We start from the raw sequence: 27,354 nt of genomic DNA on the forward strand, positions 1-27,354 counted from the left end.
CCCCAGCCCCATACCTTTTCAAGATAATGAGGGCGTGCATCGTCCACGGGAGCAGGAGGAGGGCCTGATTGAGCTGCACGGCTTCCACCGTCCTCCGGGCCACGGTCTCCGGCTTCAGGGGTGGGAAGAGGTTGGGGAACCTGCAGGCAGGAAGAGACAGCGTGGGTTTCCCCTGAGAAGCGAGCGCTTCTGCTGAAAACCCCTGTGGCTAACATGTCAGGGTCATCCCCTTGGCTTCTCCTGTGTGGGAGACTTGAGGCCTGTTTGGAACACTCTCCCTGCCGCCCGGGATGTGTCAGGAGCTCCTCATCCTCTCACTCCTCCCAGCGAGTCTTCCCTTGAGAACTGAGGGCTTCTAGCCCACCCACCCACCTGGGACCCACTCTCAGAGCACTGCAGAGGGCTCCCCCAAACCTCACTCACATCCTGTCCTGCCCTGCTAAAGCCCTCCGGGGCCCCTCGCTGTCTTCAGTCCTACCCACTCTGGGTCCCACCTCTCCTCCTTCTCACTCTGCCCCAGGGATCGTGGCCAGCCCTGTCACTTAAGATCTTTCCCATCTCAGCTGTCCCATCAGCCTGGCTCCTTCCTCCCGCCCACTCAGAGTGGCCTCTAATCTCGTCCCCCTGATAATTGCCTTGACTGAATCGAGAATGGCCTTGCCTGTCCGCTTGTTTCCTGTGAATGGCCTGTCTCCCCCATCAACCTGTGAGTTCCCCAAGGGCAGAAGTCTGGTGGGTCTTGCTCCCTGCTGTATGCCCTGTGTGCAGTGTCTGGGATATAGTAGGTGCTCAATAAATGCTTGCTGAGTGGGTGGACACTGAACGATGTGGCATTCCCCTACCACTTGCTGGTTTACTCACTCATTCCCTGATTCGTGGGTACACTCACCGATTCATTCAAACATCTACAGGCTGTTTCCATGGGGTTGATAAATGAATGAATGGCTGAGTAAGCAAACATCAGGGGTTTCTCATGCCTGTTCAGAGACATCTGACCTGAGACCCGTACAGGGATGACGCTCCCTAAGCGCCGGGCCTGTGCTGAGTGATCAACAGGCATCATTTGCTCCAACTGCCAGAGAAGGAAGCCGAGGCTCTGAGGAGGTGGTGGGGACTGGGGATTCAAACCAGGCCGGCAGGAGCCCCAGGCCCGTGCTCTGTCTCCCCTGTCCCTCGCTTGCTGCTTGTCCCACAGCTCCTGGGCCTATAGGTGCAGGACTGATGCAGCTGGCTCTGACCTCAGTCCCACAAAGGGCTGGTGAGCTCCTCCGGCACCAGGAGGATCGAGGGTGATAAGTCACCTGGGGATGATGTCACCCTGAGAGAAAGGCAACTCCTGGGCCCCCAGTGCGGGCTCGGCTGGCCTCAGAGAGTCCACGGGGCTCGCCCCCAACCCTTGGCTTCCTTTGCCATCATGACGGGCTGCCAGGATGCCCACGACCCTGCAGTCTGGAAGGGCCGGCCTCAGGGTCCTGCGGAGATGGACACGTGAGGCGGCTCATGACGCTGGAGCCCCACAGACACGGTGGACCGTGTGGGTTTCCAGCCCCCACCTGGGCCAGTGCTGCTGCTGGGGAGATGGGAAGACAGGATGGGCAGACCAAGCTCCGTGGGCTCAGGGGGCCCTTCCTGGTAAGATCCCTGAGGGAGAACATGACAGAGGGGAAGCCTCACACACGCCTGCTGGTGGGGCTTTCTCTTTACCCTCCGTGGTGTGTGGGGTGGGTACCCGGGGAACCGGCAGAGCTACGAACTCCCACGGAGGCTGCACAAACCCCTTGAAAGAGGATGCTCAGCCAATTTCTATCTGTGTCGTCTTGGGCAAGTAACTTTGCTTCTCAGAGCCTCACTTTCCTCATCTGAGAAATGGGGATAAGAGCTCTTGCAGGGTTGTGGAGGGTCAAACGCAGAAGCATTTGTAAAGTGTCTGGTGTGGCTGGAACATAAAGAAGATCAGCAAAGAGCAATTTACAAACACCAGCACCCACCTATATGGCCACTCTTGCCAGAAAACCCATCAGTTTTGCTCTAAACGTGTCTCCCACCCCCAACCCTGGGAAGATGCTAAGCATGGTTGGAGAGGAAGCCAATGCTTTTCTTTCTTTCTTTTTCCCTTTCTTTCTTTCTCTCTTTCTTTCTTCTTTCTTTCTTTCTTTTTCTTTCTTTCTTTCTTTCTTTCTTTCTTTTTTCTTCTTTCAAGAAATGGGAGTTGGTTAGGTACCAATCAACATTTTACTGCTCTTCTCCCAAGCCCTCGGGGCTCACCTGCAATCCACAGGTAACTAACCTTCACCTAGTGCTTACTACTTGCCAGCTGGCTAGTTGATTCACACACAGGAGCTCATCTAGCCTGTGAGGTCAGGGTACCATGATCAATCCCTTCTTACAGACAAGGAAACCGAGGCACAGGAAAGCGAAGTAATTTGCCCAAGGTCACACAGAGCTGGGATTAGGCCCCCGCAGTTTGGGCCCACATTCTGAGCCACTGTGGAAAAATGATCTGGGGGAGGCCTTGGATTTCCTTCTTAAAGTGATGGAGAGGAAACTATGCCAGAAGGCGATACAGGCACAGGGATGCGAGGTCTGTGAATGTCCTGCCCACTTCAGGGCACCCAATTAGAACCATGGGTTGCGACTGCAGCACTTCCATCCAACATGCATTGTTTGAGCACTTCCTGTATACCCAGATGAAAAGAAACCAAACCAAGACATCATGGGGGGAAAAAAAACAACATGGAACATTAATAGTCATTAATCCAGCCTCCTCTAAATTCAGAATCTATGATAATTTGTGTATAAGTCAGGTGGAAATATATACATCTGTGACAACTGAAGTGTGCTAGGAAGATTTATAACTTATGCACTTATGAAGATGTTTACTGTTAGTAAAAATAATAAGAGCAGCAGTTCGTTACTGAGCATCTCATATGCCCCGGGCTTTGCACTAGATACGTTACATGTGTTATTTCTCATCCTCTCAATAATCCTATGAGGTAAGTAATATTTTCACTGTTTGACAGATGAGCAAAGTAAAGCTCAGAGTGGTAACAAAACTGGTTCAAGATTTCGCCACCATTCAGTAGCTGGGGTGTGATTCCAAACAGGGAGTTTTGTTTTTTTTTCATTTTATTGAAGTATAGTTGATTTAAAATATTGTGTGAATTTCTGCTGTACAGCTAAGTGACTCAGTTATACATATATATATATCTATATATATACACACACACACACATATATATTCTTTTCCATTATGGTTTGTCACAGGATACTGAATATAGTTCCCTGTGCTATACAGTAGGACCTTGTTGTTTATCCATCCTATATATAATAGTTTGCCTCTGCTAATCCCAAACTCCCATTCCTTCCCTCCTCTGCCCCGCCTCCCCTGCCCCGCCTCCCCCTTGGCAACCACAAGTCTGTTCTCTATATCTGTGAGTCTGCAAAACCAGGTGTTTTGATTCTTGATAGCAAAACCAGACTCAGTGATAATCACTAAGGTATTCTGAGTGATTCCCATCCGGATGCACTAGGCCACATGCCTTCCACTCTCTCAGGAAATTCTCACAATGACACTTCCACGCTATCCTCATGTTTGGAAGAAGCTGATGCATATAATTTAGAAAGCAAGATTATCATTATACGTTGCATTGCAAAAAACAAGGAAAATAGTTTTTGGATGATTCCACATTTTCATTTATCTATAACCTTGTGCCCCTTCACAAGCGCACATCATTACAGCACCATTTACTGGGCACTTAGTATGTAGCACATATGGTGTTGCATGCTAGATCCCATTTTATCCCTATCACAGAACCCTAAGGGTAGACATTCCCATCATCCCATTCTACAGATTAGCATCAGAGGCAGGAGCAGGAACTAATCGGGCTCAGGGTCACACACACCCCAGGGGCCTGGCTCCAAAGCACAAGCTCTAAACCAGTGGTTCCCATTCCCGTTGATTTAAGTGGCCTGGAGGAGGGGTGGGTGGGCTTCGGTATTTCTTTAAACTGAGCTATAATTTGCATACGATAAAAGGCATAAATCTTGTGTCCAGCATGATCAATTTTTACCTATGTAACCCCCACTCAAATCAAGAAGAGAGAACATTTCTAAAAGCCTAGAAGGTTCCCTGGTGCTCTCTGCCAGGCTATGTCCCCACTCCTCTTGGGGTGACCACTGTTCTGATTTCTATCACCTCGGTCCAGTTTTTCTCTTGTAGAACTTCAGACAAATGGAATCATGCAGAATGCACTTTTCTGTCTCTGGTTTCTTTCACTCAACATTTGAGATTCATCCATATTGTTCATTTACCAATACTTGGTTCCCTTTTTATAGTTGGGTAGTATTCCATTGCATGCATTTAGCATGGGAACTCTGTACAAGCCCCCTGACCCGAGAAGCAGGACCCTAAACCACTATAGAACCCCGCTGCCCTGCAGATGGAGAATCAGGTACGAGACTAAAAAGCCAGAGATAAAGGGTTCTGGGTTATTTTAAAATTTGGGTTATTTTAAAATTTTGGCTCTCTGTGTGTAATGAGTCTTTCCCCTGATCCGATCTGCTGGAGGGACTTGGCTTGGAGAGGGGGTCCCCTGCCACTGACCTGACCCTCATGCCCTGGAACATCTCGGTACTGGTGTGGAAGGGAAGCACGGTGGTGGCACTGACGCCCGGACAGTCCAGCAGCCCCAGGGTCAGGCTCTCCATGAAGGCGAAGGCTGAGGCTTTGGATGTGCAGTAGTCGATGGCGCCGGGGATGGCAGAGAGCGCCAGCACGGAGTTGAGACACACGATGTGGCCGTTCTGCAGCTCCAGCATCCGTGGCAAGAAGGCCTTGGTGGTCTAAGGGTGGGTGGGGGTGGGGGGGTCAGTGTGCAGCAGCCATAGCTTCCAACAGCCCCTCTCCCACCCCCCTCAGGGAGAACAGAGCAGCCTGGAAACAGCACACTATGCCAGCGACCAGGCTTTCCTGGGACGGGAGGTGTGTGGGCCGAGGGCACCGAGCCCCACGTTTCAGAAAGTCCAGATGCCTCCTGGGGCAGCCGGTCATTCGTCTTGTCCGGCCACCTGATCCTAGGACATCCCCCCCGGCCTGAGCCCAAGCCCTGGCGAGCCTCTCCCCCACTCCCCTACAGCCCCCAGGATCCCTGGAGGGAAGGAACATGTCACGGACATGCCCAGGGCTGGCTCAGGCTCAGGACCAACTTACCCAGAACTGGCCCAGGGTGTTGATGTGCTGGGACTTGAGGAGGGCGTCATCGTCGCTGTCCATCAGGCTCTTCCCATGGACCACGGCGGCGTTGTTCACCAGGATGGTGATGTCGCCCACCTGAGGGCAAGAGGGGGTCGAGGGGCCGTTAGGGCGGGCAGCCCCAGGGGCTTGCACTTGGAGGGGAGGGACCTGGTCTTGGGAAGTCACGTCACCTCTCTGAGCATCAGTCTTGATTTGTTAAGATGGGGCTAATAACCATACCAGGGTCGTTCTGGGGATCAGAAATAATTTATGGCTGGGAATTCCCTGGCGGTCCAGTGGTTAGGACTTTGCACTTTCACTGCCGAGGGCCTGGGTTCGATCCCCGGTCAGGGAACTAAGATCCTGCAAGCCGTGCAGTGTGGCAAAAAAAAAAAAAAAAAAAAGCAGAAAAAAGAAATAATTTATGGTACATAATGTACCTGGCACAGAGCACATCTATAATAAATGAGGTTATTGTTACATAAAAATAGTTAACATTTACCATGTGCCAGATATCTTAACGGTGGTTTCTGCTCTCTTGGAGCTCAGTGATGCATTCAGTCTAAATAGATGGCTGGAGTCGGGGATTTTCCCAGAGGGCAATGGGACGTTTGTCCCCCAGGGTCTAGGATAGAGACTCACAAGATCTAAACTTCCAAAGGGGACAACAGGTGATCAGTCCTCTTACGTAATCAACCTATGCCCCTAGTCCCTGCCCCCTGCAACACACACACGCACACGCACACACAACTTGGGCCAGCTTCATAGGAAAGCCCTCCAAGATGCCCTGAAAATAGCCATTCTGCCATAAGCAACGCTCTCTCCCAGGCCATGTGAGAATGTTCTCTTTGGCCAGCATTCCCCCGCAGTGTCTGGCAGAGCTGAGGCCGGACCCTCGCAGGCTGCTCACCTTCTCCCGGACAGCTTTGGCCGTCTGGTACACCTCCTCCCGGTTGCCCACATCGCAGATGAAGTAGTGGCACTCGGTGCCCATCTGCCGAATCTCCTCCGTCGTCTCCTTCAGGCATTTCTCAGTCCGGCCCCACAGAACGATCTGGAAGGAGAGGATAGCAGTACTGAACACGTGGTCATTAAGGAAGCGATCGTGATTCAATGATTGCCATCAGAAATTCAGTATGTAATTTGCCCCAGGACTGGCCTCCCTGATTCCATTCAAAGAGAGTATGCAAAGTCACAATATGATTTGTTAAACGGATATATAGAGCCTACTCCGAAGGGAACCAAGAGTTTCTGAGCCTGTTTATGACCCATTGGTGGATGCGTGATTCACGAGTCTTTCTTACGTATTGCTTCCAGGAGGACGTCTCCTGTCGGCCCAATTCCAATGATCCTACCTAGTTAAAAGTAGAAGCAGAGCTCTTTCTGTACAGTGTTCCAGAATGCTCTGAGCTAGAAACAAGCTGGCCTTCTCACCACTGAGGTCTAGAGCCCCGCTGATGAATGGGCTGCGAGGTTCTGACCGTGAGGTGCCTGGAGGCTGAGCAAAGCTTTCCCTTCCACCCAGCTGTGGTCCGGCAGAAGGAGGGCCGGGAAGACAGGCAGCTGGGCTCCTCTGGGGAAGGAAACACGACCTCACCCCACAGGTAATAAACGTGGGACTCATTACGCCAGGAAGTGACCCTGGCAGAACCAAGACATGAATCCTTAAAGGGGGTTGGACAAATTTTATGAATGGCTGGCCATAAAAGGCTCAGAAGAGAGGTCGGGCTAATTCTCAACCTTGACCCACAGGAGAATGACACTCCTTCCCACGGTACGTCGTTGGGTCCAGAGAGGCCCCTCTTGGTAAAAAGAACCAGGGTTGGGTGACGGGGAACTAAGAATCCTGAGACCCAGCTTAATCAGCACAGAGGGAGAAAGGCTGGGGGCTGGAGAGAATCAGAGAAAGGAAGAGATAAAAGGCTCCTGGGGGATTAATCTAATGGGTTTCTATTTTTGTTTCTTCTCTTTCTTTTAAAAATTATCAATGAAATTTCTCCTTTAAAAAATAAAACCTAACACGGAAACCCCATGTGTGAAACCAGTAAAAGGAATATATTACACGTCCAACTCCATATTTTCTTACATTAAAAGCAACGAATGAGAGCAGAAAGGCTGAGCTGGGAAGGCAAACATTTTCAAGTGGGAGTGATGGATTAACTCCAGTCACACCAGACCAGAATCTAACTGATTTCTGTACTTTGCTCTGGACTCGGTATGGAGAAAAGTCACGCAGATAAGTAGTTGTTGGTGATAACCGTTTATCAATTGTTTACCTTGAAATCTCAGAACTTTCACATAACCAAAAAAGGCACAAAATGGGTTAGCTGGCGGGACACAGAAATGTGTTGGTGGCTCCCATGGATTTGACTTTTTTATTACAGTTTTTAAAACTTTCGAAATATTTCTTAAAGGAAAATAAAAGTGTTCTTTCAACTCTTGAAACATCTCTGGGAAAGTCCAGTTTGAAAACCCCACCTTGTCCAACCAGTTTATTTATTTTAATTGAAGTCTTGAAATACAGGAAAGGCTTTACGAGGGAGAATTCCATCAGCCACCCTCCACGACCGCAAAAGTCCTTCAAGAGCAAAAGGTCTGCAATTAGACAGGCTCTAAGGGACACTTTCTTGTCTGTTGGACTAAAAACAGACTTAGAATGTGTTCCTCCAGGAGAGGCTGGAGAGATTCCCTTCATGGAGGAGAGATAAACATCTGTTCAGGCATCTTCCACCATATCAGACCTCACTCTGGCCTGGTAGTCATTGCCGTCCTAGTTTCCTTCCATCTTCCCTTGTCACCCCATCTGTCTGTCCATCCATCCTTCCTCACATCCATCCATCCATCCACCCCACTCCATCATCCATCCATCTAATTTCTGCGTATGTCAGTCTGAGGTGAAGGAAATCCTTGGCCTCCTTTCTCCTACTCTGGTCCCTGACTAACCCCATCCCACCTCCATCTCATATGGGGAACAGGACCCTGGGGCTTACATAGTTTCCTAGGGCCTGGCTGAGGATGAGAGAGGAGCCTCCGGGACTCTGAGAACTTCTGGACAAGAGAAGAGAAGCTTAAAGTGGGGGTAGGGGCTTGTTGGAAGGCGCAGGGGTCCAGATACCTGGGAGCACAAGAAAACCAGCAGACAGGGAACCGGGAAGGCCAGCACGGTCTGCATGGCTGGAAGGACACCCTGGAGAGGGAAACAGGGGCTAGGGAGAGGGAGGTGAAATAAAGGCTGTGCCCCACTGTCTTCCACATATATACACCCAGGTGGGACGCTGAGGTTTGGCCGTGTCCTTTTGGGGGTCTGTTGAGGATGCCCCTGGTGGGCCGGGGGACTGGCCTCCTCATGCTCTGTGCTCACAGACCCCACCTCTCCCCAGACGCTGGGACGGGTTTGCTTTCTGTTCTCCTCACCCCACCCCTCTGAGCAGGGAGCTCCCGGGGGCCTTGATCCTGCCTTGTTCATTTCGTATCTCAGTGCCCAGCAATGCAAGTGCTATTTGTTGAGTGAATGAATGAAAGTTCATGGCCGTAGGTGGGACAGGGTGGAAGGCGGTTAAATAGCCTCTCTGAGGCTGAGACGAGCCCAGTTTCCTTGGCTGAGCCATTTAGGGTCCCAGAACCTTCAACACAGAGGCTACTTAGCCCAAGAGTCAGCGAGACCCGGACTTTCACCCAGAGCCTCAAAACCACCCAGGACTGAGCTGTGAGGTGAGGCCCCGGCCGGTGTGCGTGCGCCTCACTGTGTGTCTCTCTCTGTGCGTGTCGGAGTGAATGTGTCTCGCTCTGCACGCGTGTATGCGTGTGCGTGCAGCCTCTGCACTGCTGTGCGTTTCCTCTGGCCCTTGGTGGATGCTCAGAGTCCCTGGGGAGGGACCCAGGTGCGTCTCCATGGTGACGGGGAGGCCAGGGCTGGTCACCTTGATGGAGCTTTCCAGTAACTGAGCCACTGGGGGTGGGAGGTGAGGGAGAGAGCTGAGTGGAGGGACGGGGGCCCTTCCTGGGTGGGAGCTGCCCAGTTGGAGCTGCTACAGCCACTGTCCCTCCTCCTCCTCCAGTGCCCTGCCCGGACCCCTCTCCCCAGAGACTGGGGACCCAGAGTGACTGACCAGAAACCTGGCAGGTACAGCTCAGAAGCTGGCCCGGGTGGCTTCTCACCAGAGCTACCTGGGGGTGACCCCGGACAGCTGACACGAGTCCCACCCAGTGCCCAAATGAGGGTAAGGACGGGGTGGGCGGGAGGCAGGGGGCTGAGAGGAGCGTGGGGTAAGCAGCCTGGGGAGGGGGCAGATTTATGAGCCCTTGGAACCCAACATGGCTTCCTCTTCATCAACTCCCAGGGCAGGGAGCAGCTGGGGAGGGTCAGCGGCCCTGGGATTTACTCTTAAGCCGAGTTTATAAAATAAGAGCTCAGGGGCACTCGACACCCCCTGGCCTCCCCTCCCCTCGGGGGGCAAATGGCGAGCTTCTGTCCCGGGGAGGAGGAGGGAAGGGAGGTGAAGACCTCTGGCCTCCCAGGCCTCCCAGCAGAGGCACGGGGTCCCGCCCCCCTCTCCCTCGGAGCTGCCCTCGCAGCGAGCCTGAACCCCTGCGCAGCCCCCAAAGCTGAAGGCTATCACGATCCAGTTTTTATGGCTGAGGACACTGGCTCAAAGGCCCTGAGTTAACTTGTCCAAAGTCGCACTCAGTGGGTGGCGGGGGCAGGATTTGAACCCGGAGCCTTTGTCTTCTGCAGATGCACCCCTGAAACCCAAGGGGCGGTGGGATTTTTCTGAGCATTGAGAATTCTGCTCCCAAATCCCCTGAGTCCTCACACCAGTGTTTATTCCCACCCAGACCTCAGCTTCATCTCCCTCAACATCCACAACCCCTCGACAGGACCGCACAGAGGGCCTGCAAGGGGCTGGGTGCTGTGCCTTTGCGGGATTTAACGGAGAGCAAAACAGACATGGTCTCTGCCTCAGGGAGACAGCGAAGGAATGAGAAAACAGCCGGACACAAACCGCTGTGAGTGGGATAAAGATTAAAAACGGGAACATTGTTGAAACTGGCACATTTCTGTGGTCGTTGTATTATGCCCATTGTATAGCTAAGGAAACTGCAACTCAGAGAGGCTAAGCAACTTGTCTGAGGTCACACAGCAACCAAGGGGCAGAGGTGGGATTTGAACTGAGGTTTTTCACCATGATTCCCTCTCCCAGTAGGAGAAAAGCCATCTCCTCTCTTCACGGGGTCTTGTGCGGATGAAGCACGCAAAAGTTGGCACCCACCTAGTGTTCAGCACCTGCTCTCTGTTATTATTTCCCATGGAGAAGAATAGCTGAGAAAATCACAGCACAGCCCCTTGATATACCCTCTTCTGCAGCCATTAGAATGATGAGCGTTCACACCATGGAAACATGGTCAGGAGAAAAGGGTGCAGCATTATCCATACAGGATAATCTCAGCTCTAAAAACGTAGTAAGTTGGTGGACGTCACCAGGCTACATAAGAACAGGGCTTGTATACATACATACATACATAAAAAGAATGTAAGCAAACAAGAATAGCATTAAAAAAATAAAAAATTAAAAAAAAAAAAAAAAGAACAGGGCTTGTGTTGGGTGGGATCATAGGTTTGCTTCTTTGTGCTTGTCTATATAGGAAAAATGCCTCTAAAAGACAAGTACCATCATTTATGATCTTAAAAAAGAAGGACAGAATAAAAGCTTTCCCACAGATCATTTCCAAAACAGGCCATTTTCACACAAGTGACTCAGCACAGCTGGTCCAACCCTGGCTTGCTTCCCAGGTCCCTGGCATTGCCTTTTCAGGGCTCCCATCCACTGTGAGGTGACTATCTGCATGTCTCTCCCCACTGCTGAGTGAATGCATGAGGGAGCTCACTGGGCCTCCAGAGTTCCCAGCTTACACTCACTCATTACGCACTGTACTTGGCCCTGTGTGTGCTGTCTCACCATTTCACATCTACATACTGTCTCCTGGAGGGCAGGAACTAAATCTCACCCATCCTGGGTTCACTGTGACCCTACCTAGTGCCCAGCACAGACTTTTTGTCTCTGTTTTAAATGCCAAGGCTACTTGTAGACTCTTATTCATCCTGCAGAACCCTGCTTGAATGGCCCCACAATTCTGAAGCTTCCCTGGCTCCTCCTTCCATCATCCCTACAACAATAACAACACCACTATATACTGGCTAACATTTATTGAACACTTTACATCCAAGTGTTTTCTCCTTTCATACTCACAATCCCACCAGTAGGTATGATTTCCCTCTCCATTCTACAGGTGAGGTGCAGACAGATGAAATGACTTGCCCAAGGTTACACCACTTATAAGCAGCGGCATAGTGTGACTCAGAACCCATGTTCCTGAGTGCCAACACTAACCCTGTTTGTTCCGCCACTAGTGCACAGATGTGAGTGTGCTGGGCCTATTTGTGGATAAGCTCCTCCACAAGCTTGGGAGGTCCTCCAGGGAGTCAGTAGTCATCTCCTAACCTCAGCATCCAGCACGGGCCAGGTACAGAGTAAAAGCCAACGAGCATTGTCTCATGGCACTGGCCCCAGGAGGCCTCGAGAAAAATCTGCTGATCAAAGAACAGTGAGTGCCTCTCCTCCACCCAGCCTTGCCTTCCTCACCCAGAGGGCTCACACAAATGCTTGGCCTTGGCGTTCATTGCTGGAGTTCAGCTGTGGCGCATGGTCCCACCAGGGACATGAGCCGGGTGGCCTCCGGGTGGATCCCAGGAGGAGCATCTGTTTATAATTGGCAGCCCCGGAAAGATCTAAGTCCCTGGACGGGTCTTTGGCAGGCATGTCCCACGGGCTCCATGTTTTGGAGCAGAGCGGTGTTGAGCTAGCTTCTCAGAAGGAAAGAAAATACCCACCAGACCCCAAACCACGGCAGGGTGGGGAGGGGTGGGAAAGTCACAATTTGGAGGGCACATAGATCTCCACGCTCAGCACCTCCAGCAGGAGGATGTGAATAAAAATCTATCCTGTGGCCAGATGAGAACAAGCAAACAGCAAAACCGAGCGTGTGATACACAGCAGGTCGCCCGCAAGGAGGGGCTGAGTGGACATGCCTGTGGGCGGGCAGGTCATATTTGAGACACTGATATACACACTCTCAGTAGCTATGCCTACAGGATAAGTTACATTTTGGGCTTTCTCCTCTTTCACATCCCTGTCCGTTTCCAAAAAGAGACCGCTCTCTCTCTGGAGTAGAGTAGCCTAGAACATGGGCTCTGGAGCCAGACAGCCTTGGTTCAATTCTCTGATCTACCACTTACACAAACTTTGGAAAACCCACTTAACCTCTCTATAAATTAAGGTTATGAAGCATCCACTTGGAAGGGTGGTTGGGAGGATGAGGAAAGGACATGACAAATGCTAGCTATTATTTTTATTATTACTACTACTTCTACTATTATTATTAACCCAGGAACAGAAATAGATCGCCCCTTACTCGCAGAAGATCCCGCCGTCCTCCACAAAACTGGAGTCACGGGGGTGATGGGTGCCTGGAAGACCCCAGATGGGGCTTCTTTGCCTCACCTGTGGACACAGCCTTGACCGGGGTTGAACCCCAGAATCTTAGAGAGCTCCCCATTCCCATCCTTCCACCAGATTTAGAGGACCCTCCTTTGTTCACACCCCCAACCCAGGAAGGGGGAGACCAGCGTCAAAAGTGTCCAGCTGCAAAGCAGGCTGCGGGTCACCCATTAGGAAGATTTCTTAGGAGGAGAGGTTTGCACGCTGAGCTCTGGGGACCCTGGGGGCTCCAGTGAGGAGCTTCAGGGGCTGCCGAGGGGTGGGGGGCTTGGTAGACAGGGTCCCAAGCCGGCTCTCCATCCTCCATCATCCAGAGCAGTGGCACTTTCATTGGGCTTCTATAGTAGTCATTTCTACAAAGATTCTGTTGCTATAAAAAAAGAATAAAGTTTGAATGCTAACACTCTTGATCACAGCCCTTTGCTCTTTAGGACAGAAGTTTTTTTTTTTTTTCCTAGGAATGAACCCGGGTTGGATGCCTCTAGCTCCCACCCATTGGGAGTGCTGGCCTATCACTCCCACATTCCCAACAAGCCATCAGCCTTTCTTCTTCCAAAAGGCAATTGATGACAGAGATCGGGTACCGTCTCCAGCTGTCTCCTTCCTGGACTTCCTTTCTGCCTTTTCTCCTGGGAGCCCTGTTTCCAGACCCCTGTCTGCACCCTGCCCTTTGAGCAGCCTCAGGTTCATTACCTGTGTCCCACTGCTGAGCCGTGACCTCAGCGGGTCACCACGGGGCCTCTCTCTTAGGGACGTAGGCCAGAGCCCGCCTTCCCCTCCCGCTCCTGCACCGCTGAGCTCCCTGAGCGGCAGGCAGGGCCTCCCACGGAGCCGCGTGGTCGGATTACACAGGCTCGGCCCCTGCCCGGGCCTGCAGAGAATGTTCTGGCTACTGCTGGCTCAGCTGTTGGAGAGGATTGTTTTGAAGCTCCTCAAATTAGATTGCCCAGCGGTGTCCTCTTCCCACAAGTCGCTGACCACAGCCTGGGGCCTGCAGAGACTTCCTCCCGGCCGCCGTCCAGCCTGGAACCAGTCCCTTAGGAGGCACAGGGATGACCACGAGTGCTCGCTACCTGCCTGCACTGAGCTCGACACCTGCTGCGGTCTCTCACCTCGTCCTCTGGCAGCTCTAGGAGGGGGATATCGTACCCATTTCATACTCGAGAAAACCGAGGCACAGGGGGCTATTCGATATACCCAAAGTTACTCAGCTGGTAGGTGGCAGAGCTGGAACTCCAACCTGCGTGGTCTGATGCCACGCAGACATCCTGCGCCCTCCCCCTCTGTCCTTCACCTGCAGGAGCAAAGGGACTCTGCAAAAGGATGGATCCATTCATTGCACGGGTGTCCCACATGCCATGGGACGAGGACTGGACAGCGAGGCGTCCACATCCTGGGGAAAGAAGGAAAGACGCCACCCCGTCCTGGTACAGTGCCTGGTCTTGCTGACCGAGTATTTGCTGAATGGGTGACAGGGATGATCCTCGCCCCATTGCAAGGATACTGGTGGCCTTTAGAGCGCAGGTTGGCATGGTGCCCAGGGCGGGTAGTTGGGCGTATGCCAGGAGCATCCTTGGTTCCATCACCTCCTCCACTGCTACCACTCTGGGCCCAGCCCCCATCATCCCTCACCTGGACCACAGCCATGGCCCAAAGTGATCTCCCAGCTTTGACCTTTGCCCCAGTGCCCCCGCCCCTGCCTCGGTCTATTCTCAACAAAGTAGCCAGAGAGATCCTTCTAGAACGTAAGTCAGACCTTGTCACTGTGCTTACAACTCCCAGTGGCTCCCATCTCACCCAGAGTGAAATTTACAGTGGTTACCATGACCCCAAGCCTCTCCCGCTCCGACGTGCTCCCGTCTCTCTGCCCGCAGCTCTTCCCCTCGCAGGGCTGACTGGTCTCCACCATGTTGGTCTCCTTGCTTGCATAACCCCCCAGCCCACTTCTACCTCAGGGCCTTCACACCAGCTGTTCTCTGTCCTCTTCATCCAAGTGGCCCTCTCCCCACACCCTCTCTTCTTACAGGTTCTGCTCAAATGTCTCTTTACCCGAGAGGCCTTCATGTAAAGTCCTCCTGACCCCCCCAGATATTCGCTCCCCAACACTATCCCTGCTTTTTAAAAATAATTTTTTATTAATAGTCTTTGTTTTTTAGAGCAGTTTTAAATTATAGCAATTGTGAGCAGAAGGGACAGAGTTTCCATTGAACTCGTGCCACTGCCACACGCACAGCCGCCCCGCTATCAACATCCCTCTCTGGAGTGGTACATGTGTCACAGCTGATGAACCTACATTGACACATCATTATCACCCAAAGTCCATACTTTACATTAGGGTTCACTTTTGCTGTTGTACCTTCTATGGGTTTTGGCAAATGTATAATGACATGTATGCACCACTGTAGTATCGGAGAGAGTAGTTTCACTGCCCTAAAGATCCTCTAGGGTTTCCCTTCTTTCCTCCGACCCCTGGCAACCACTGATCTTTTTACCGTTTCCGTAGTTTGGCCTTTTCCAGAATGGCATATAGTTGGAATCATCCAGGATGCAGCCTTTTCAGACTGGCTTCTTTCACTTAGTAATATGCATTTAAGGTTCTTCTGTGTCTTTTCACGGCTTGATGGTTCATTTCTTTTCAGTGCTGAATAATATCCCATTGTCTGAATGTTCCACAGTTTATTTATCCATTCCCCTACTGAAGGACTTTTTGGTTGCAAGTTTTGGCGATTAGGAATAAAGCTGCTATAAACATCCATGTGCATGTCCCTGCTTTTTTTTTTATTAATTAATTAATTTATTTTTGGCTGCGTTGGGTCTTCGTTTCTGTGCGAGGGCCCTCTCCAGTTGTGGCAAGCGGGGGCCACTCCTCATCGCGGTGCACGGGCCTCTCACTGTCGCGGCCTCTCTTGTTGCGGAGCACAGGCTCCAGACGCTCAGGCTCAGTAGCTGTGGCTCACGGGCCTAGTTGCTCCGTGGCATGTGGGATCTTCCCAGACCAGGGCTCGAACCCGTGTCCCCTGCATTGGCAGGCAGACTCTCAACCACTGCGCCACCAGGGAAGCCCTCCCTGCTTTTTTAACTTCCCAGATCTCTTCTTTTTCAGTCGCTGAGACACGTCTCCCTCTGTGATGAACGCCACATGTCCCTGAGGACAGAGGGCAACCCCCCCTCAAAACCTAATACCACTACCTGCCAAGAGCTACAGCTCAGAAACCAAGTGTGACAACTCATCTAAGTCCCATCTCTTACTTGAGTGTGATTCTTGGGAACATTTCTGCTTCTAAGACCGCTGGAAAAACCCTCCAAGGAAACCATCTCAAAGGCTGACTCTATGGGAAAGCAGAACAACTTCTCACTTCCAGCCAGAAACTCAAGGGCTGTGCCTCTGCCTGTCTGTCCTCAGACCACCCTTGGCAAAACACAAGCGTGGGGAAATTAGGGCCAGAGTCACTAGCTGAAGCCCCATGACCATTGCCCCAGTTCCTCCCTCTTGACCTTCTGATGGAGCACTCCAGGTGACCTTGAGGTGGGGGTACCGAGGAGGGGAGAGGAGAGGCAGCATTTGCAGACCACTCTCCAGCCTGGTGCAGGCCTTCAGTATTACCATCCTGAGAAATGGGACCGAAAGTCCAGTGCTCAGACAGGCTGAGTAACCCGTGCAGGCTGTACAGCCAGAAGTTTCAAAGCAACACTTGAACCCGGACTCCAAAGCCAAGCTCTCTCACTACTCCCTGTCCTGCCTCATTCACTCATTTGTTCATTCACTCACTCATTCAAGGAGTATTTATTGGGTGGTGACTGGATTGCCAGACACTGTTGGAGGCCCCGGGATACAATAGGAAATAAATTCATCCCACTCTCCTGGAGTTTGCTTTCATGTGTGTATGGGGAAGATGGGGGCCAATGGACAATAAACCATATAATATATAAAGGTGGCCAAAAGTGCATGGAAGGAACAGGAAGCTTTGTAGGGAGGCTGGATAGAGTGATTGTGTGGTGGGAGTGATATTTAGATGGGGATTGGGGACAGGGAAAGCCTCTCTGATTTGGGTAGAGACTTAAGGGAAGTGAAGGAGGAAGCCATGCAGACATCTGGGGAAGGAGCATTCCAGGCAGAGGGAACAGCCAGTGCAAAGGCCCGGGGGTAGGAATGAGCTTGGTGTGTTCAGGGGACAGCAAGGAGGCCAAGTGGAAGAGCTGAGTAGGAGACATGAGGTTAGGGGCTGTAGCCATGCGGGGGGGGGGGGGGTGGGCTTTGAATTCTATTCCCAGTGAGATGGAAGTCCTTCGGAGGGTTGTGAACAGAGAAAGGACAGCTCTACTTGGATTCTGGAACGAGTTCTGATCGCAGCACTGTGGGTTTGGAATGGGGGCGGGAACCAGGGAGGTGGACGAGGGCCCTGCTGCACCCACAGGAGACCGATGCGATAGGTGGAGGTGAATGGGGCTGGGGCACTTGGGTGGAGGTGATGGAGGAGGATGGATTCAGAGGAAAAGGGGTGCCAAGAGGGCCCTAAAGGGTTTGGCCTGAGAAAATGGAAGAACAGAGTTGCCATAACTGAGGCCCTGAGCCTCCCTCTCCTGGGAAGGCGGGCTTTGGCAAGTTCCAGGTATGGAGGAAGAGAAGGATCCTGACTTAGATTCCCCAGGTCCCTTCAGCTTCCAGAACACTCAGCCTAAGCGGAGGGAGGGGCGGGGCGGTGAGGGAGGAGAGAGTTCCAGGTGGAGGGTGCCTGGATTCGGGCCAAGCAGGCCAGCTACCCACCTAGCGTGCCCGGGTAAACACACCAGTTTCCAATAACAAAGTGGCCAGCCATCGCAGCCAGCTCCGTGCAGGGAGGCGGGTCGCCGCTCACATGATGGGGTGAGGGGGTGGCAGGAGGAGTCGCCGGGGGAAACCTCAACGGATCTGGCAGGAGGCTCCCGGAAGTCCTTCTGAAAATGGGCCCAGGGACGGGCGGGCGGCGGGTGGGGTCCTGCGGTGGTCCCGCGAGGGGCTGGGGTGGGACTGGGCTGGAGTCCCGTGTGGGGATTGGGCCGGGTTCCCATTGGGCGGACGGGAAAGGGGTGGAAGGGGTAGGGGAAGCGGAGGGGAGGTAGATGGGGGAGGGTGTGGGCGGGGCTGTGGCCGGAGGTGCCGGGATGAGGAGGGGCTTCACAGGTGGGGTCTCGGGAGGGTGAGGAGGGGCTTCGTGTTGGGGATGGGGCTGGGGATGAAGAAGGGGAAAGGGCAGCGGGGAGGAGAGTGGGGCTGGGGGCGGGGTGTGCATGGGGAGGGGGCGGGGCGAGGGGGGAGGCCACGGGGGGGGCGGGGCGGGGGCCAGGTTGGGGTCGGACGCGGGGGGCGCGGGGGGCGCGGGGGGCGGAAAGGATCCACTCCCTCTGCGGGGACCGCCCGCGCTTCCTCCCTCCGGCCGAGCGGTAAACAAACGCCGTGATGTCACCCGCGCCGCTGACCTGCGGCTGAACCCGGAGCTGTAAATGAGATGCAAGGTGCCAGCAGCCTCCAGGCCGCGCGGCCTGAGAGCCACACACGCTCCTCCGCGCCGGCCCGAGGTTACCCCAGCTGCACACACGGACAGGATGCTGCAAACGCCACCAGACATTGCAACACGCAGCCAGTCTGCTGGCCGCAGCGTGAACCTTCCCGCCGCCTCCTCCGCCGCCCCCCGGGCAGGCACCGGCCCAGCTGGAGCGCGGCCTCCCTCCTCCGGAGCACCCCAGGAGCCTGGCAGCTTCCACTCACCCGGGGTCAGCCTCTCCACTAGGCACCCCATCCCCTGCCTCCCCAGGGGGCCCCCAAACCCGAGAGTTGGGCCTCGGGGGTTAGCTTTGGGCTTTCTGCCCAACAGACTGGGGAAGTGCCTGCCTTTGCACTCGGCTTTCTGGGAAACTCATTGCTCTTCACCGAAGCCAGGGGCGCTGGAGGCCCTTTTTCCAGGTGGAAGCAGGTGCCAAAGTGTCCCGGTGGCAGCCCACCAGCCACTCCCCCACTCCACAGGGCAGGGGGCTACTCTTTCTTCCAGAGAGCTCCCAGAGCGGCCCTGGACTGCCTACCCTTGGCAGCCCCAGGCTCTGAACTGCCCTTGGGAATGGAAATCCGCCTGACTGGGGCCAGGCCGACCAGCACTCTGCTCTGGAGTTGATTTGCTGTGTGACTTTTGGATGAGTCACTTGGCATCTCTGGGCTTCACCATCTCCCACCGGGGAAGTGGGGAGGTTTGAAACTGGCTTCCCTCTGCTGGTGTGGGGAAGGTCAAAAGTACAAGAAACCCTGACCAGGCTGCCAGGGCTGGTTAGAAGCCTCAGGTGCAGGGGCCTGGCCTGTGAGAACTTGGAGGCGCTCAGAGAAATCGGGGCCAGCCCTCTCCTTCCCCGCCCAGCCCCCCAAACTCAGCCTTCTGTGTTTACTGTGAGAAGCTGGGGCTATGGGAACATATGGGTAAATAGTCTCCGGCGCCCCAGGAGCCCCTACACTGGCTCCCCTACTTGGACCCCACTAACTCAAGTCCTTTTAGGAGCTGGGGAACCTAGAATGACCCCAGATCTTTAAAAAGCACGCCAAGAACCCAGCTTATAACACCAGAGCCCATTCCGGCTTCCCTTTCACTGAAGTTAATATTTAAGTCCCTCTCTCTCACATCACCCTGTTTTATTGTCTTTCCAACATTGTGTCACTATCTGAAATTTTAAGTTATTTGTTTGCTTGTTTATTGTCTGTCCCCTTCCCCCAGTGCACACACACTCTAGAATGTAGGCTCACCATGTGTTCCCAGCACTTGGCTTGGTCATCAGGTGCCTGGGGAATACGTGAGTGAATGAATGAAATCATTTTGCCTCCCCCGTGAAACGGACGGTAACATCCCTGGAGAGGATCTTGGGAGGGATAAAGTTGACGAGCCAGGCAGTATGGCTGTCACGAGGACCAGCCACATCACTTGCTGGGCCCGTGACAAAGGAAAATGTGCGGCCGGTAGTTGAAAAATTATTGAGAATTTCACAATGGCGACAGCAGGGCATTGACAAGTACAGGGCGCTTCTGAGCGAGGGGTCGTGTGTGACAGCTTGGGTCACACACCCAGGAAGCTGGGCAGGGCGATCATACCCAGAGAGTGCTTAGTAGGAGTACCCAGGGTGGGGGACAAAATGTGGGCTCTCGGGCCTTGCACGCCTTCCCTGGGCTGCAGGAAACTCGCTCCAACCAAGTCACTCCCTGCTGTAGAATGGACAACACATCCCAAACAGACAGCTGACAACAGCTAGCTAGTTAAGGGCTGTCTGTGCACCCAATGGACACATGCAAAAAGCAAAAGCAGGCAATATGGAGGCATATTAGATTTAAGGGCAACAGTAGCCATGTAACGGTCATTGCCACGGTCAGCATTTATTCAGGAGCTTCTCAAAGGTGCTATAGTGAGGCCCACAACCCCTTAGCCTCACTTCCAAAATCCAAAAAGCTCTAAAATCCTTTTTTCCCCCCTTAATTCGACCCATACATTTAGGCAAGTCCTCAAGGGGCTGTGGACCTGAGCTGGGGCCCACTTTAGAGATGAGGCACTAAGGTCCTGGAAATGTCAAGGGCACAGCCAGGAAGCGGCTGAGCCGGGACCCTGGCACCACTTCTGGGAGCTGCTGGCGAAGATGAGAATATAGCTGTTGTTTTGGGTAAAGAAAGACAGCTTTTTTTTATGGGGGTAACTCTTTCAGCATCCCCTTCCCACCCCAACCTGAAGTTCAGAGGCCCTTGAGCTGGTGTGTCCCAGGGAAACCTTCAGCTAATTAAGCATTATTTATGGACCGGCCTCCTGAAGACAAGCTTTAAATTACTTGCAGGCTGTACCAAGGTAACTGTCTATCCTACAGGCTATTAATTAGGAATCAGTTTAATCTCTGCTGGACGAAGGTCAAACGGTATGGGGTTGACCCTTCCGGCTGGCTGGCGTCGTACTATCAGGCTGGGGATCTGGCCCTGGAGGGCTGGGGGATTCAGGGGAAGTGACAGGACATTGCAACGGGAAATGACCTGGTCAGCACATCCTGCAAAGGCCAGGATGCTGAGAGCAAAGCCACATGGGCCTCGGCCCAGGAAGCCAGGCGAGGCGGGGTTTCCCTTTAGCACCAGCCCTGCAGAATAATGGATTTCAGCGGTCCTCAGAGAGCGCCCCAGCCCTCCAACATGAGAGAATTCTGCTGGAAATTCAGGCTTCCCTCACCTGCCGTTACCCCAGTCTGGTCATGCACCCTGTAGAAACCCTTCTGTGATTCCCTAGCGCTCTTCTAAAAGTCCCAATTCCACCCGGCGGCCACCAAGCTCCATGAGCTCTGCCCTGCCCATCTCCCACCATTCTCCGCTCACGCTTCTGTTCTGGCCAGGCCAGGGTCTCTCGTCTCCCATTTTCCAGATGTGCTCTTCCCCTCTGCCTGGAATGTTCTCCTTCTGTGGCCTCCACCTCATCGTTGATGCCTCACCTTAGACCCTGGTCCTAGCCATTGCCAGCCTTCCTTCCACAGAAGCCAGACTGCCCGGATTCAGATCCCACGACTGTGTGTGCTGTTAGGCAAGTATTTAACCTCTGTGAGCCTTAGTTTTCTCATTTTTAAAATGGGGACAGTCATAGCTCCTCCCTCACTAGTTTGCTCCAAGGAGCACATCAGATTGTCCCTGTAAATCACTTAGTGTGTAGGAAGAGCTTTATTAACAATGGCACAGACTGATTGGAAACCCTGCCCTGTGCTCAGAACTGCATCCCGCTCCGTTAGAGTACCCACCACACTGCGGTGTCACTGAGAGCCATGGGTCCTTTCTCCCAGCTAGACCGAAGATGGGACCCAGAACGCTGTGTGTTTTTCTCCTGCAATGCCCACTTTGGCCCTATGACCTAGGAGAGCCCCCTGCACACCTTTCCGTACTGTCAAATCTACCCCCATAAGAAGCCTTCCGGGATGACCCAGAGTTTTCTTTTCTCTGGAGCAGCTGCCAACCCAGTGCGGGGTCAATTCAAGTCCCCTGTTCTGTTTTGCTCTCCAACGACAAACCCTACAGAAGACACTCTACTGCCCTAGCCACAATGCCAGCCGCTCTGTGGCAGGGACTGTGACATCTTCCATGCCTGGTGACTCTGGGTGGCACCTGGAACACAGTTTTGCATTCAGCCTGTGTTCAGGGCAGATCCAACCAGCATTTTCTGAGCCCCTGGCTGGCATGTTCGACAGTCTTCTGGACTCCTCCCAACGGCCTTCGGAGATTGGGACTGGCATTGTCACATTATAGATGAGAAAACTGAGGCTGAGAGTGTGGCTAGCAGAATAATGGCCTCCCCCGGGACACCCATGTTCTAATCCCCAGAACCTGTGACTATGTTAACTTACATGGGAAAGGGGATTTAAGTTTGCAGATGGAATTAAATTTGCTAATCAACTGACTTTAATATAAAAAGACTGTACTGGATTATCTAGGTGAGCCCAGTATAATAACAAGGGGCCTGAGAAGTGGCAAAAGGAGACAGAAGGGAGAGGGAGATGTGACCGTGGAAGCCAGGTCAGGGTGATGCAATGCTCCTGGCTTTGAGGATGGAGGAAGGGGCCACAAGCCAAGGAATGTAGGCGCCTCTAGAAGCTGGGAAGGGCAAGGAAATGGATTCTCCCCTAGAGCCTCCAGAGGGAACATAACCCTGACACCTTGATTTTAGCCCAGTGAGACTGTGTTGGACATCTGACCTCCAGAGCTGTGAGAGAATAAACGTGTGCTGTTTTAAGCCATTGAGTGTGTGGTGTGTATTAAGGCAGCCACGGGAAGCTCGGGCAGAGAGGTTCCTGAGGGCTGGGACTGAAACCCGAGTCTGTCTCTCCAAAGTCTGTGGGCTCTCAGTGGCACAGTGCCCCTCCCCACACTAACCAATCGGCATCACTTAAATCGAGCTCTCTGTCATAAAGATATGCCCCAGAGGCTTTTGCAGAGAGTGCACGAGAGGGGTTGCAGTGGACCGTCAAACACGATCCACAGCCTCACCAGCATGGCCAGGACTTGCCATACAGTATCTCACTGAGATCTCATTTTACAGATGAGGAATCTGAGGCTCAGAGAGGTCTAGTAACTTGCCTAGGGCCACTCAGCAAGTGAGTGGAAGAGCCAGCATATGAATTTTGGTTTGTTGACTCCTGAGCTCAAAATCTGAATCACAATTGTATACTGGCTCCTTGAGAAAGAAATAAAACTAGACATGGGTGCACACACACACACACACACACGCACACATACATACACACACACACTTGCCAACATGAAGGCTCAAGAGGTGGCCCCCAAACTAGGACAACTGGTCAGCCAGCCAAGGAGGTGTGAGCCCTGAGGGCACACAGTGTTCCCAGCCCACACTTCCCCATGCTCCTGGTGGGCCTGGAGGACCCCCACCACTTCTGCTGCGGGTTCACAGGGAAGTGGCCTGGAGAGGTGAGGCGAGACTGCCCCCTTTGCCATGTGAGACATGAGGACATGGCATGTGGGAGCCAAGGGTGGCCTGACTGCATGTGGGTGTGGCTGGCAGGACTGCCTGCCTGCAGGAAGGTCACACTACCCTTTGTGGTCACGCTGGTCCCAGCTCCCCATGATGACCTGCTACAGGGCCTGTGAGAGGTCAGAGCGTGCTGGGCTGGCCAGCTGGGCTTGACTGTGTCCCCCAGGCCCTGGGAGCTCTAGAGGCACCCAGAGACTCTTCCTCCCACCTTGGAAGGACCCTGCATCAGAGAGCTGGCTTCTCACACCCAGGGAAGCATCAGTATTAACAGTGATTTAGCAGAGGGGCTTCCTTTACTCTCCTATCCAGTGACCTTAAATCTTCTGGAAAAAGTTACGAAGAAAATCTGTTGACAACCTGCTAGACCACCTTAAGTGGCTGTTCAAGTTGCCTCTTTGAAGTACAAACTCCCTAAGGGCAAACAGCTTTCAGCTCAAGCCGGAAAAGTCTATTCTGTCTTTTTAGTTGGTGTCAGTAAATGACCTGATAAGGTCTGCAGGACTAGACCTGGGAGGACCGGCTAAGAGAGGCCTGGAGCTCCTGGAAGTTTCTGCCTGAGATGACAAAACTGGATTGGTCCCTCTACAAGAAGGAGTACTATACGTCTGCTCCTGACCCCCTTGCTCCTTGGTAATAGCAGCCCAGTTTCCCCCACAGAAGCCCACCTTGCCATTTTCACACACTGTGGCTTGGCTGGAGCTGGTACACTCCTGGCTCAGAGTCAGGCCTGAGACCCACAGCCAGCCAGCCAGTGACTGCACCACTGCCAGCGATTGCTTCAGCCCAACCCAGTCACAGCCAGGGAGACTCAATTCCTGGAGCCTCCGGAAATGCTGCGGGGAGGACACGGGTCTGCCCGCTCCCCACTTGACTGGGAGCTGGGGGTTTAAGGCAGCATGGGGCAGACGTGAGCAGCCCCACCACAGGGAGTGCCTGCCTAAGGGGACACTGAGTCCTGATGGCACCGGGAGCCAGGCCTGGAGTTAGACCTACCCAGGGACCTTCTGGTCACCCGAGTCAATAAACCAAGCTGAAGGACACCTCCAGACTCACCCCTGGGAGTGAGTGCTGTGCTTAATGTTGTTTGGCCCATTTTAGACTGCCGGCAGCTAAAAGCAGGCGCTGCACTGACGCTGCTCGGGGCTGTCAACATGACCTATTCTGTCCTGTAGAATGATTAACGGAGAGGCAACGAAACTCACTGGTGCAAGGGCAGTCGCCCTGGGTTCAAATCCCACTTGGTCATTCACAAGCTGTGTGATCTTGTTATTGACCCTCAGAATCTTGACCAGTAAAAAGAGGATGATAATAGGACTCACACTGGAGCTCACTGTGGGAAAGAACTGACTTTATTACATGTCAGGTGCTGGCACGTAGTATCAATAGGTGCTCAGTAGGCACGGGCTCTAACTAGCTATGATGGCTCAGTCATGCCTTCACTCAGGCAACAAACATTTATTAAGCACCTACTGTGTGCCAGCTACTGTGGTGAGCGAGAGGACACGCCCCTGCCTCCCAAGGATCTCACAGTCTTTTGGAGAGGACACATGGCAACAAGCAACCACAAGCATGGGGAGTTGCCATGGTAACCCATGACTCTGGCCTCACCACAGCCCAACCCTGACCAATTGAGCTACTTGGACACAGAGATGAAAATGACAAATGGGGAAGCTGGGTGGTTGTCTGGGGGGTGGGCAGCCGGGACCGCAGCAGAGGCCCTGGTCTTGGCCAGCCTCCGTGCCTGGGCTGGAGAAAGGCCTGCATTGGACCAGCCCCTGTCCATGAGGCAAGGGGCCATCGGCCTCCAGTGGGAGGGAAGATGCCAGGCTCTGAGCCCTCCCTGTGCGGAGAGTGATTCCTTCTTACTGATTTCTAGAAAGGGTCAAGAGCTAAAATTCCCAAGGACTTCTGTGGCAGGGGCAGAATCCTCCTTTTCCTGCAGAATCCCAGAAGCAGGGTGACTCTGGCCAGCGGGTTCTTTGCCTTTTGCCCCTGTGCCCAGCAGAGCACCTGGCCCAGTAGCAAAAGGTGCGAGCCAGGGCTGGAGGGTGTCCACTATACTCCCCACCCCGACCCTGGCCGCAAGGAGCCATCATTTCTTGCAGACGCTCTGGTGCTGAGCTAAGAGGTTTACAGAAGTCATTTCACTGAATCCTCACACTTTCGTTTTTCAGATGGGGGAAGCCCAGAGAGGTGGCTATTTGTCCCAGGTCACACAGCAGGTTGCTGGGAGGCCTCTTAGGATTTAAGGGATTAGGCACTGGCTCCCAGCAGCCCTGGCTGGCATTATGAATTGCAAGAGTGCTCTAGCCAGTGGGCTGGTCTCTACTACTTGAAAGACCTCAGCGGCTGTGACACTGCCCACGGGCCAGCCCTGGCTTTGGGGCTGGGATGGCCGAGTCACCTTCTCCCAGGACTGGGAGCTGAATTTGGGCCGGGTGCCCTTTGGGAGGCTGTCTCAGTCCTGCTTGGGTAATTAGGGCTTCTAGCTCAGGGGTTGCCTAGTGGTGTCGGAGGGGGCCTGGCTGAGGGCTGAGCAGCGCCTGGGGTTCCACAAGCCTGGGGTAGAAGTGGGGAACCCTCTCCCGAGGGGTGAAGGCACAGGCTAGGAGGAGGACACTTCTGTTCACGAACTTCTTCACCTTGGAGTAAAGAGCCAGAAGTCGAGGACCCAACGAGTCCAGTAAGGAGCAGCTGAGGAGAGCAGTGTGTCCTAAGTAATTTCCTAGAATATTTTACTTTCAAGTCTTTATTTTTTTTCTTCTCTTTGAAGTAATGGCATTCTTTCAAAATGCACACAAAAATCTTACACAGAATTATAAGCTACAAGACCTAAGTGAAGCTGATCTAGTTAAATGGAGGCGATGGCCCCTCGGAACCCTATCGGTTCTACCTCCTATGGGGTCCCACCTTCTTGGAACCCCTTGGGTGCTCTGGAACCCAGTTTGAATACTTGGCCCTAGAACCTCAGCTGGTGTTGGGGTCTGCCTTGGGGCTGCTGGGGCTCAGACGGGCCAGAGGTCTGTAGAAGAATGACATGCAGACAGGAGACAGTTATCTGTAAACACTTTCTAGGAGTATGCTTCGGTGTGGACAAAATAATCACATGGTTCATTGCTCAAAATGCTTTTCTAGCCACTTCCCTGAAAGGCCACTGAAAAGGGAATTCAAGATCGAATTCCCCAAAGCAGGGTGTGGCCAACAGAATCAGGAAGGCTTGGGCCCAGTGGCCTTTGCCAGGCTGATGCTCGTTGGCCACAAATCGGTACTGTCCACTCTGGCTTGACCCTGGCTTTGGGTCGCAGGACCCCAGAGTCTCCTGCCTCTTACATAAGCTCCAGTCCTGGGCGCTGAATCTGAGCCTAAAGGAGTTGGATGGGTTTTGATTGGATCTAGTCCAAAGCTTCTTAACCTGATGTCTGGGATAGGCATCGGGGTGGGGGTGGGGGGCGGTCCAAGGACCCCTTAAAAGTATAAAAATCTGCCTCTTTCTTTGTGCATCCTTCTTGAGACAAAGTTTATACTTTCTTCAGATCCTCAAATGGCTCCACAACCAGAAAAAGATGAAGACTTACTGCAAACCCTTCAGTTGCCACATCCTTCAAGAAGTCTTCTAAGATTTCCTTAATTTACAGTGATCTCTCCCTTCTCTGAATTATCAAAGCTGTTGGTCACTTGGGAAGATCCAGCTTGGTGGCCTCAGGTTTAGCTGGAAGGAGCCAGAACCCACTCACTCCTCAAAGCTGGCTTCCAGCTAGAGGTGCCACCCTGGTTGTAAATGAATGAAATACAACTGTGCTGTTTTCCTGCTTATCAGTTAGTTGTTCAAAGCAAACCCTGATAACCAATGACTACCTTAATACTTTGGCAAGTATCCCACTCATTGTATGCAAATACTGCTGTTCAGTGCTTAAAAAAATGTGAAGGCAAACTTAACTACATCCTGTTGACTCTTGGACTGCTCACAAATCCTCTTTCCAGAACCCTCTGTGTACGAGGTAGTTCCCATTATAAAACAGCTTGTCTCTTGACCTTTCCATAACCCTGAGTG

General features: G+C 53.0%; 1 protein-coding gene across 6 annotated transcripts in view; it reads right to left on the reverse strand.

The window, feature by feature from the left end:
- DHRS3 (dehydrogenase/reductase 3) overlaps positions 1-27,354 on the reverse strand; it is a 40,883-nt gene that overhangs the window by 3,213 nt on the left and 10,316 nt on the right. For all 6 annotated transcript variants that reach the window (XM_057526896.1, XM_057526907.1, XM_007169949.2 and 3 more), the window contains 4 exons: positions 6,144-6,287; positions 5,210-5,329; positions 4,604-4,842; positions 15-140 (listed from right to left, as the gene is read on the reverse strand). In XM_057526896.1, coding sequence (XP_057382879.1) covers positions 15-140; positions 4,604-4,842; positions 5,210-5,329; positions 6,144-6,287 — 629 coding nt within the window. The remainder of the gene's footprint in view (positions 1-14; positions 141-4,603; positions 4,843-5,209; positions 5,330-6,143; positions 6,288-27,354) is intronic.

The sequence above is a fragment of the Balaenoptera acutorostrata genome, chromosome 1 (genome assembly GCF_949987535.1).
Source record: "Balaenoptera acutorostrata chromosome 1, mBalAcu1.1, whole genome shotgun sequence".
NCBI classification, from domain to species: domain Eukaryota; kingdom Metazoa; phylum Chordata; class Mammalia; order Artiodactyla; family Balaenopteridae; genus Balaenoptera; species Balaenoptera acutorostrata.